At 32.2% G+C, this 11,788-nt stretch overlaps 1 protein-coding gene across 3 annotated transcripts; it reads right to left on the minus strand.

Moving 5' to 3' along the window:
- Positions 1–4,033: 4,033 nt before the first annotated feature.
- On the minus strand, positions 4,034–8,709 carry LOC133794396 (transcription factor bHLH87). 3 transcript variants are annotated; one of them, XM_062231620.1, is made up of 5 exons: positions 8,587–8,709; positions 8,361–8,403; positions 7,345–7,379; positions 6,445–6,656; positions 4,034–6,231 (listed from the first exon to the last, which is right to left on the minus strand). In XM_062231620.1, exon 5 carries the CDS (start codon positions 6,192–6,194, stop codon positions 4,635–4,637), a length of 1,560 nt encoding a protein of 519 aa, XP_062087604.1. In that variant the 5' UTR covers positions 6,195–6,231; positions 6,445–6,656; positions 7,345–7,379; positions 8,361–8,403; positions 8,587–8,709; the 3' UTR covers positions 4,034–4,634. The 3 variants fall into 3 exon arrangements, with proteins under 3 accessions (XP_062087604.1, XP_062087602.1, XP_062087603.1); XM_062231618.1 differs by having other exon boundaries at positions 8,289–8,403; XM_062231619.1 differs by lacking the exons at positions 7,345–7,379; positions 8,361–8,403; positions 8,587–8,709 and adding an exon at positions 6,938–7,256.
- Positions 8,710–11,788: the final 3,079 nt, after the last annotated feature.

Here is an 11,788-nt window from a genome sequence, read left to right on the forward strand (position 1 = left end):
ATTTGCAAGTAGTAGAATATTTTTAATAGCTCAACTAGATGGATGATTTCATTTCCATCTGGACTGTTAACACCCCAAATTGATACAAAGTTTGGAATTGTTGTTAATTATCTGAAGAACATGGAACATAGCAGGCTCTAAATGTCAATGACAGATAATAGCATGTCAATTTGAGTGAGATATAATTTAGTTAGGAGGGCTGTTTTAGAGCCATGGCTTTGTGTTATTCCAGTGCTTGGTAATAGATATGGCTAAGAATAGCAACGGTGACACTGACTGAATCATAAGTGGATTTTGTGAAACGCTGTCTGGGCCAGAACCCCTGCATTATTGGCCCATTATAAGAAACTTAGGCCCATTGTTTAGAATTTTTTAATATTTTTGGGATAACTTGAAAAGTACCTACATTAATCAACCAAAATTAGTCATTAAATACATTTATTTTAATATTACTCATTTTTATAATCACACTTTTCACAGTACCACTTGAAAAGTACACTGTTGTGAGTGTTTGAGCAGGAAAAAAGGTATCACAAAAATAATAACTAAAATACTAGGTATAAAAAGAAAAAATTTCAAAATATGGCTACAAATGATAGATGGGCACTTAAAATGAGTATCTTACGTAATTTTTACATATTATTGGGAAATATTGTGTGTACACTTATGTCCAATAAATATAAATATGTTTACCTCGAATCAATCACACTCAATTCAATTACAATTTGATTAGATTGGATCGATTGGCGGATGGGACTGTGAAAGTCCAATTCAATTACAATTAAAATATATATATTCATATTATATATATAATTGGATTGTTGTTGTTTTTTGATGTTATGCTACCACTTTGTAGATATTGTTGTGCTCATGTTATGTTACTATCTAAGCACTTTAGTTATTGGTTTTAAGACATTATTTTTAAATTTGAATGTTTGTGTTGTAAACTTAATATTTCAATAATTGTAAGGACTTAATCTAATACTATTACTAAATAGTGTTTAATTTTTTGTATGATATCTTTTGTATGCTTTTTTTATTTGTTAATTTCTTTAATATTAAAATTTAGGTTGAAAGATAAACTAACTGATGTAATCCAATTACAATTGGATTTTGAGGCCGAATTGAATGATGATTTTCAACATCCAACATTTAATTGGATTGAATGTGTGAGTGTCATATTTTCTAATGTTTGTAATGTGGCAATATTATGATCCATCTGTAGTTTTGTGAGTTGTATCTGGAGTACTTAGTAGTGCTAACGTCTTTTTTGTACAGGTGGCAAGTACTGAACATTTTGCTATTTTGGTTTATATTGTTTCTAGGTTTGTGTTGTCTTTATTCATATAATGGTTTTCTATTGTTTTCGGGGGGTGAGCAGTGTCTTTATATTGGTTCTCACTTTCTTTCTTTACTGTCGTTGTTGGAGAGATTACTTGTGTGAAAAACTTAGCTCTAGGGTTTATTTTTTCTTTGTGTAAGTGTTGTTTTACAGGTTGAATATCTCTGCACTTTCGAAGGTGTTCATGCATGGAGTACTACAGTATTCATAAGATGAAGTGTTGAAAGAAATTAAATCTGAAAAGCTCAAGTTGGAAGGCTTGGTGTAGTCAATCTAAGGAAAATTGCAAAAGAGACAAGTATAGACGATTTTCTTATTGTTGATGTAAAATCAAAAATACTTTGCAGAACTTGTATTTTTTATCTTAGTGGAATTTTTCTCTGGACTAAGTTCCAAGGATTAACCATTACTTTTGTGTAGTAGTAAATATTGTAAAATTTTCTGTGTGTGATATTTTTACATTTTCTTTAAGTTCTTCTTAAATCTAGTTTTTCCATTTCAATGAATATGCATAATACAGAAGTAGTAAATCATTTTCAAATTAGTTAAGGGTAAAAATGTTGAATCGGATGTCGAATTTTTACATTTACTATATATATCAACTTATATACTCCATAAACTTTTTAGTAGCCCAAATTTGGGCCATTTTTAAAGAGCCTTCCCGGCTTGATATTTTAGGCTGAATGTTGCTTCTGTAATATTAACATGGAAGTGACAGAAAAGACAAATGATAATTGTATGTTCGAGAGTGTGCACATTATAATGCATGATTTTGTGCCAAAAATAAATAAATAAATAAAGATGTCATGATATTATGATGTAGATATAGAAATGAAAACGAAGGTGTGTTTTGGAAGCAAAGCAACAACCGTATTTACATTAAAGTCAAATATATCTCCCACTTGTGAAAGCCAACAAAAATAAAAGTTTTAAAAAGCTTATCTACAGCTCACTCAAATTGGTTATTAGCTACCTCTCTCTCCCAATTCTCTATTCAAAGAGTTGTCACTTTGAAATGAAAAAAAAAAAAACAATTATAGCCAATCCATAGATCCGGCCGGTTCTTTATACAACTGAATGGCTTAATTTAGCAAAAAATGTTCTAACCACAAGAACCTCTCTTTCCGTATAATACAAAAAGGTATATACTATTATATCAATTTTACTCAAATACCTGTTTACACATTTATGTTTTATATAATAATACTAAATTTCTATTTTACCAAGCAATACAAAATATTATTTTGAACTACTCATTTTTAATCAAAATTAATTTTAACCAAATAATATCACACTTTATTTACTTATTACTTTTATATTTTGAAATATTTTCTAAAATCTTTCAAATAATCTAGTTAAATAAAGCAAAATATTGAATAAAAATTTGATGGAGCCGGTTGGATATGTTGAGCATAACCTATGCAAATTAATCCATGGCAATAAGGGAAAACCCTCAAAATGGGAGAAACTACTCTCTCTGAAGATTCTCTTTCAAAATATATGATAATCAATAATTGTCCAATATTACATTTCATCTCATAAATCTTATATAGCCCACTAACATATATGAATTCATAATAGAATAAAACATATATATAAAAGAATTAAGCTAAAAATACATAATAAACCTTCTAGATTATTCTCACTGCATCAAAATTATTCTACATTTTAATATAATCTTTTGTAAATGCATTTAAAATAAATTATTTAGTTAAAAAATTATTAAAAAACTTGTTTTATTTTTTATTTTTAAAATAATTAATTTTTCTAAACAATTTCAATTAAATTTTATTTATTCAAAATGGTGAAATAATATTTTTTAAGAGTTTTATATAGTGTTTGAAATATTAAAAAAAATAAGTAAACAAAAAGAAAGTATTATGGTTATATTAAAATTAATTTCATCAAACATAAACTCATCATTTGGTAATGGAAGAGGTAATAAGGAGGTATTTAAGAAATATATATGTATATATATAGAAGTAAAATAGTATATAATCCATTTTAACACCCCTACTTTTTCAATTTTCCTACTACAATGACTAAGTAAGACCTGCAAATCTGAACATCTTGATCATATCATCATCATCATCTTTTTATTTTTAAAATATATATAGAGAGAATAATTTCTGAGGGTTCTCTTTTCTAAAATAAAAATGATAATAATAATAACAGTGGAATCATTAGCTCTATGATTATGATATATAACAAATAAGCTAGGATTATGTGATTATATTTATTTAAAATGACGTATATATTGTGCCTAGAACGTTTACACGTGCCAAATGAGAGCATTGAAGTGAGGTTATATACCTTTGAAGCCAGAAGAACTGCCAATATACATAAATAATATTAATACTCTTCATTGCGATCAGTAGCATCATCATGAAGAATATCATTAGTTTCTTAATCCTCGGACTGCTGCACTTAATTTTTTTTAATGAGCTAGGGGAATGAATTAGATGACAGACCCATCTCCAGCAAAGAAAAAAAAATAAAGAAACAGATATTAAGAAAAGGAGTATAAACACATGTGCTAAGCAATGAGTCTTTGGGGTGATTTTCAAGAGCACGCTTTGGGTTGTATCAAGGAGACAGGACCACTGACTGGGACTCACAAGTTTAAGAGAATGTCTCTTGCACTGGTTAGCCAAACAATGCCATTTTTAAATATAGAATAACACCATAAAAGATCTCCAAGAAAGGTGAGCTTTAAGTACATTGATCCCGTTAAACAAATAATACAACAAGTCTAAAGTGGCAAATCACTTTCTAGCCCCTTGATCATAATCATAGGTGCTATAATTACTTAGCTTTTTTGTAACAAAAGGCAGACATCCCTCATGGATATACATATAATTAACTTTTTGTACATTTACTATTTTCACTCCTCTATCTTATTCTACTTCCACCCACATATAATTTCTTCACCAAACGACAACTTAAGAATGTTATATGAAAGTGGAAGTATCAAAAGCGGTAGTGAAAATTCGTTTCCCTGCTGACCCGGTCTTTTAATCGGTTGGTGAGACTGGTCATGATTGTATATGTAATATCACACAGATGATGTAATGATGAAATTACATAAATATATATATATATTTATATATTTGGATCTTTGGACTGAGTTTTCTACTTTTCTTTGGGACAATAATACATGAAAATAGGTGGCTTTGAGGGAATGTTAATCATTGGTAATGAAATGATGATGAGAATGATTAAAGGGCAACATATGGTTAGGTTATCATAACTAGCAAAGGGTTTTCGAAATAATTAGTTTTTTTTTTCTTCTTCAACTCTGGTAGTGGTGGACATGATTAGGGTTTTGGAGTTGTAGTAGTGACGATGGGACATGGGTTTGCATGGGAAAAGAAGGGTTGAAAGAGAAAGCAATGTTTGTTGGAGGACAATTCATGGAGTCAATTTTCTGGCCAAGATTCTCAAGTGCTTTGACCTGTGACCTAAGAAACTTGAGATAATTCGCAGCTTCATCGAGCATTGATGCAGTGTCCATCTTGCTACCACCGGGAACCAGCCTCTGCAAAACCCTAATCCTTTCACTAATCCTCTCCCTCCTTTGTCTCGCCGCGACGGTTTGCGGGTCCGTCGAGATTCTGACATTCTTCCTCTTGGGCTTCTCCACCAACTCCAAGCCCAAGTTCACGGGCCGAAAAGCCGCTGCGCGGTATATCATCTCCTTCATTTGGGCTATGGCCTCTGGATCCGGCTCCTGGTCCACTGATGAATTGGAAATCGACGAATTACACGGCTGCTGGAAATTGATGTTGGATGAGCTTGGTGGACGTTTCTCTGATCTGGGTTTCTTTGCTTTTGGCAAATCACTTTCCGATATCAAACGAAAGCCTTGACCTTCTTTGGCAGTCAGAGAAATATCACTCTGGAGAATATTGAAAAAACTCGTGCTATTATCATAATTCTGATGATCATTACGATCATGGCTTCTCTTTGTAGAATTAGGCTTGTGATTATCAGACAACTTGGACTGATCGTGATGAACAATCTCGGTTTGGCTTTGGATAATATGCACTACTCGATCAGATGAAACATTCTGAGAAACCGTTTCGTCAACCTTACGATGATGATGATCAGTCAACGGACAATTCATTTCTTTGTTTCTCGAAACATTGTTGTTGTCGTTATTAGTATTCTCAGACTCCCCTGACGAGACCGCTGCGCTACTCCCTGCTCCAATGTTGTTCCATAAGCTTCTACTGTCCGAGAAAAGTATGGAAATCCCATCGTCATCTTCAACTGACGTAGTGTCTGTGTTGCTATTCGTAGCCGAGAGTAAACAATCTAACGACTCGAGATCGGAGCATGTTGTCGTCGTCGCAGGAGCCTTTCCTGTATTACTAACAACCTGCTGTGACTGTAACACGGTTCCAAAATCAGTAGTAGCAGTAGTTCTAGCACTACTACTCATGAAACGGCTGCTTGTGAAAGGATTATAGATGTTATAAGGTGAAGAACACAGCTCACGAGAAGTCAAAGTTTGACCCCAATTTGTTGTTGGTGGTGGCGGTGGTGGTGGTGGTGCTCCTGATTTGACAAGAGTACTCATAGCTTCTTGGCCATTATGTGAGAAGCTCAAATTTGAGATAACATCAGCTGATGATGAGTTATTAACCATGGGAGAGGAAAGTTTCTGAGTAGTTTTCTGGAGTAGTTGTGGGCCTCGAATAGTACTATTATTATTGGCCGAATAAGTAGAGTTGGAGATAAGGAACCTTTCATCGATCTCGTGCTGATGATCAAGATGATTACTACTCCACAAGGCCGAAGATGTGTTCATGACAGCTTGTACCGTGCCATGATCCCAACCCAAATCCATGTTTGATCAAAGATTTTGAGTAATAACAATTTGAAAACTGAAATTTCAACCAGAGAAATAAGGAGGAATGTAAGCCATACAAATAAATAATAATAATAATATTTGTATATATATATAAAAATGATTGCGATGATGATGACCTGTGATATTACATCTATATCAGTTTGGTACATGTATGTCAAAAATCATATATACTGAAATCATTATTGAGTAAATATAAACCACAAAATTCGAGGATTATCAGACATACCAATAATTATTCCAGGAAAGAGATCCAGCTGCCACTTGAAGAAGACGACAAAAGAGGAACAACAGGGCAAGTTCGGAGATTAAATGTTTCTTCTCTTCGATGCTATATATACTCAAAACGAACATTGATGTATGCCTCAGCTTCTGGTTTTATATGTATAACTTAGTCTGTACATTCAACAAGCCGCCATCTTTGATTGGATGTCATCAAAACTGTAAAAGAAGCAACCAAATAACCATTGCTAACGTCAGGCTCCTTGTAAACAGGGAAAGAAACTCGAAGAATATGTAATCAGCAAGATTTTATAAACTGAAATTTCATCATCGAAAACACTCCATCGATGACTTTTTGATCATAGAAAGAAAACTAGAGATAAGATATAACAGACTGGGTTTCTTTGCTTATTAATATTTGATTACTGGGATTGGAGAGCGAAACCGATCAAAGAGATAATGATTGAAAAGCTAGAGCTTTATGATTAATTTCTACGTACCTTGAGCTGCAATGGAAGGATCAAAAGTGGTATAGTATTATTATGTTCGTTTCACAGGCATGCTTATATATATAGAGAGATAGTGAAAACGAAAGCTGAAATATAGTAATATTATTTGGTATTAGTATAACATGTATCGTGATATGAAAATTAAAAAGGGAAGCCCCCCAAATAAAATATGTATTTTTGAACAGTTGAAAGAGTATAATGGGTTTGAAAAAGATAAGGCTTTTTGGTCAGTTTGGTGGGTGTGTAAGAGTATATTTTTGCAGATGGGGAGCATGAGATTTCAGAGTAGCATTTTGTATCTTAATTAATAATAATTAAATTATTTAATATACATATATATATATATGTGTGTGTGTGTGTGTGTTTTTGTATTCTTTTAGTGGGGGGAAAGCTCTGACCTCCTTTTGGTTTTTTATGCCATTCCATGCGCACACTGTAAAGTGAATAATAAAGTGGTAGTCAGTAGTAAAAATATTGGAGTAATGAGCATCTTTTACAGTACCACGCTTTATCTTTTCTTTTAAGAAAAATAAAATAAAAAGATTTCTATTAATCATAGTTTTAATCATAACCATTACTGTTCTACCTTTCTACTACAGTACTTTCCTTCATCATTATATTTGACGCCAACCCATATATATACCTTGTAAACCTCAATTATTAGCTATAGTCTTAATAATAAGATACGTCTCAGCTGTGTGTAAAGAGCAAACTCACTTTTTATAAAGCTAAATAGGCTTCTTTTTTTCACTTTCTTTTTTTGGGGGTTCAAAAAAGCTGTAGCTATAGCTATACCTCTTATGTGAGGATTTCATTTGTAATTTGAAGAACAATATAAAGGTGGTGTAAGTATATATAAAACAGAATGAAGTAGTACTATATTAGTATAGCACAAAAAGAAAAGGCAGCAGCTATATATATAATATGTATATAGTAAACGGTCAAAGTACAATTTCCGACAGTAAAAAAAAAACTGGAAATGACCTGCAAATATATATACTTGATTTTTATTAGGAATGTATATATATCCATTTTTGAAACATAAAAATTAGTAGTGGGAGTTTAGATAATGAAAGTTGATGGCAGGCAAGAAATAAGGGCAGTCAGAGAAGAAGATAGCAGAAGCAAAAGCAAGTTGCTAATACAATTTTGTCTCATCATGCAACCTAGCTAGTTATCTTTTCTATCCCTTTTTTTTTATTATTATTATTGAGTAATAACTTTTTTTATTTATATATTTTCCTCTATAATAATTAATGAGTAATAAATTTATAAAATGAGAAGAGTTGCTAGAGAGAGAAAGAGAGAAAGAGATGGATATCAGCTGGGTTCTGAGTCCTACCCACATGCAACCCATCATTACAGCACAGTAGTAGTGAATGGGTTCCCATAGCAATTTTTGCTTAACACACACCTCTTATTGTCAACTCTCATGTTTTTCTTCACCCCTTCTCCTCCTGCAGATCATCAACCAGTCCACATTAATTAGTTTATATATATAAATGTAAGATTAACACATGCTACTAGTGTAAGATTAATTAATAAATCAACTCAATATATATATATATATCTATAATTATTAATGATATGAATAGGAGTGATGAAAAATAATATTATTGGATGATGAGATTGAGATCTACCATTAGGCTGAACTTCCTTTGTTGCTTGTTTCCTTCAGTAGTTTTTGACAACAACAAAAAAAATGCTTTGATGAATCACCAAATTTAGAATGAACCCTCTTCTTTTGAACAAAAATCTGAACACAATTACTACTCTCACTTCCCTATATTTGAATTTGGAGAATAAATTATATATATATATATATAAATATACATAAAGGCTGGCACATGTTTTGTTTTAGTATTGATAGGTCTTTCTCTCTCTCTTTTCGGACTGCTGTACTTATCAGAGAAGTTAAGTTGGTGATCATGTGGTCTAAATCTCTGTAATTCTCTGGACAATTAATTCTTAATGGCGAGATTGAGAATTTTCTTTTGTCTTCACTCTCTAAATACTTTTTTTTTCTTTACATGACATTAGTTTCATTCACTTTTCTTACCGTTTCTTACATATTCAATTAATATATATATATATATATATATATTTGTTAAAAATAGTGTATTACAAAATATTGATTAAGTATATACGTACATATTTAGTTTTATACATAAATGAAGAATGTTCGATGATTTCTCTAGTGCTTTAATAATTATTAATTAGATCTTTCAACGTTTAACCAACTAATTAATTATAAAACCGTTATTTGCTATTCAAGTAGAGAATATTGTCTTATGAAACAATGTGCCATAATTAATTTGATCATGCATGGATGGATTTTTGTTTAATATTTGTCAACATTAAAGAAAACATTTTTAACTATTACTACTGATTTTTTTAAAATTTATGAAAAAAAATTTAAAAAGAAAAAAGATCGAGTTTCTAAAACTTTGACTTTCATATATTGTGTGTGCAAGCGATAAGATGTGTATTATCGTTTTATGAAATTATTGATATCAATTGGGGTCTCCACCTGTTTTTTATAGCCGACATTAATTTAACTCAATAGATACATTTAATTCATTGACAAATTATTATTATTATTATTATTATTATTATCTTACAAACATTAGGCATTCGTTCGTGACGATTCAATTATAGAACATAAATCAAAACAAAAACAAATAAAAAATCCTATAATTATTTTCTCCAACAACTATCATTTTTATTATTTTCTTTTTTATTGATGTGGATCATTCAAATTAGACTCTTGAAAAATATTCTTCCTTGTTTGTTTGCTATGAATTAGACATTGCAAAGTTGTCTTTTTTTTATTATTCAAAATCACATTCAAATTTATTTGATTTTGTTTTTCTATATTTTTTGGAATATTAATACATCCAAATTCCCAACCTAGCCTTATCATCACATTACATCCCGACGGTTAACCAAAGTTAGCTTCATCTGGTGGGCCCCCAATGTATTGGGCCTGGCCTGGTCGGTAAAGAAGTGGTCCATTTATCTGATTGCTCTAAAAATGTCAAAATCTCAATAAATGCCTTCACTTCTGAGTTCTGAATAATCTGCTCTCACCCGCGTTATTTTTGGCTTTCTGCTAGCGGGAGATGAGCTGTCGGCTCAGATAACGCTAAGCTAAGCTTTGATGTTTTAACTATTTCTCAGCTCGGCTCGGCTCGGCTGCCATTGGTAATTGGTTTGGTGGTGTGTGGTCCCTTGTAACTAAGCCAAGGTAGGACCCACCGAACTCTTTCATTCCATTATTACTACGGCTCACACGTGAACATAACGCTCTTGTTCATACGTGGCGTGATATTATTGGTTGAACACCTAATTGGATAGACGTCTCCCACATGGGAAATCGAAATAGTGGAGCTGGAAGCCTGTGAGATGGGACCATCTTCAACTCCGAATCTCTCTTAATTTAGCATTATCCTCCTCAATTTCAATCCATTTCACCTATGATGTGGATGTCTTACACCAGATTATTTTACCTTTTTTTTTAAAAAAAAATAATAATATGTTACATTAGTTGGTGAAAGAAAAAAAGTGTTCATATATAGCGTAATTCATAGCTCAAATTATGCATAGTATTACAAACTTTCCAGGTTGTTTGATGATAAAATTGTGGTTTCTACTTTTGGACATATAAAAACATGATGTCATATACACTGTATAACACAGCATTTGCCCTTAGCTGGTTCAATCAAAACTGTCATTAGTACCTTGAATAGCACCTTAAGATTTCCCCAGTTAAAGACTAAAGATATGTAAAAGAAAATTTTAAGAGCTAGAAAACAAAACAAAATGAATTGAGAGAGGAGCATGGATGGACCATGACACAGACTTGGTGTTGAAGAAGACACAGCAAAATTGTGCAGAGGTAGCCCAAAGCAAATCCAAATGGAGGGACCAATGCGCCAATGAAAGAGGAGGAATCCTAATAATATATATTGGCTTGGTTTGGTTTGGTTGGTTTTTGGTTTTTGGCGCGCGTACAATGCATGTACTCTATATATTTTGTCACATTCAATGGGTTTTAGCTCAACAACCATAAAACAATGGCCAAGAAACTCTTATAATGCAATTCACTGTGGGGGTCCCATGTCCCCCTTCGTTCCCAAAGACGTCACTTACACTTACCCAACAACGTTTCTAGAACTGCCACTCACTGTGTACATAACATAATCCTAGATTTCCCAAGCTGGCTTCTTAGCCTCATCAATCATGATTTTGACTCCCACGTGTATGGGACACTCTACCCATTATCACTTCTCTCTCTCTCTCTCTCTCTCTCTCTCTCTCTCTCTCTCTCTCTCTCTCTTTTCTGTGACTTTTTCTATAATTGACCACTAATTCTCTTAAGTTGTCCCAATTCAATTCCACCATTTATTTATCTCCCTTGGCCATAATGATTATGTTCACACTTTACAAATGATCTTTTATGTTTTGTCAACTTCATTTTAATTTTTCTTCTCATCTATATAGACTATATCATAATAAATTTGATACAAAGCTAGTACAGGTGCTAATGTACATATGATTCAATGTATATAGCAGCAAACACAAAATAGTGAAATGAAAATGCTTTTGCGTATTCATCAGAAATTGTCTAATTTTCTTGTATGTTTGAGAAGTGCTTCACTTTAACTCGTACAAGTGGGGCCATTTTTAGTAAAAATCTATGGCTCGTGCTGGCAGTTACATGGTAAAATAATACATTTAAAAGTAACATATTTTCCTTCGTCAATAATTCAATGTTGATATTAGTGTAAAGAAGACAGCATTGTTTTTACTTCCTTAAAGCTCAATCTTGGTCTTCGTAGA

Source organism: Humulus lupulus, chromosome 8 (assembly GCF_963169125.1).
Source record: "Humulus lupulus chromosome 8, drHumLupu1.1, whole genome shotgun sequence".
NCBI lineage: Eukaryota > Viridiplantae > Streptophyta > Magnoliopsida > Rosales > Cannabaceae > Humulus > Humulus lupulus.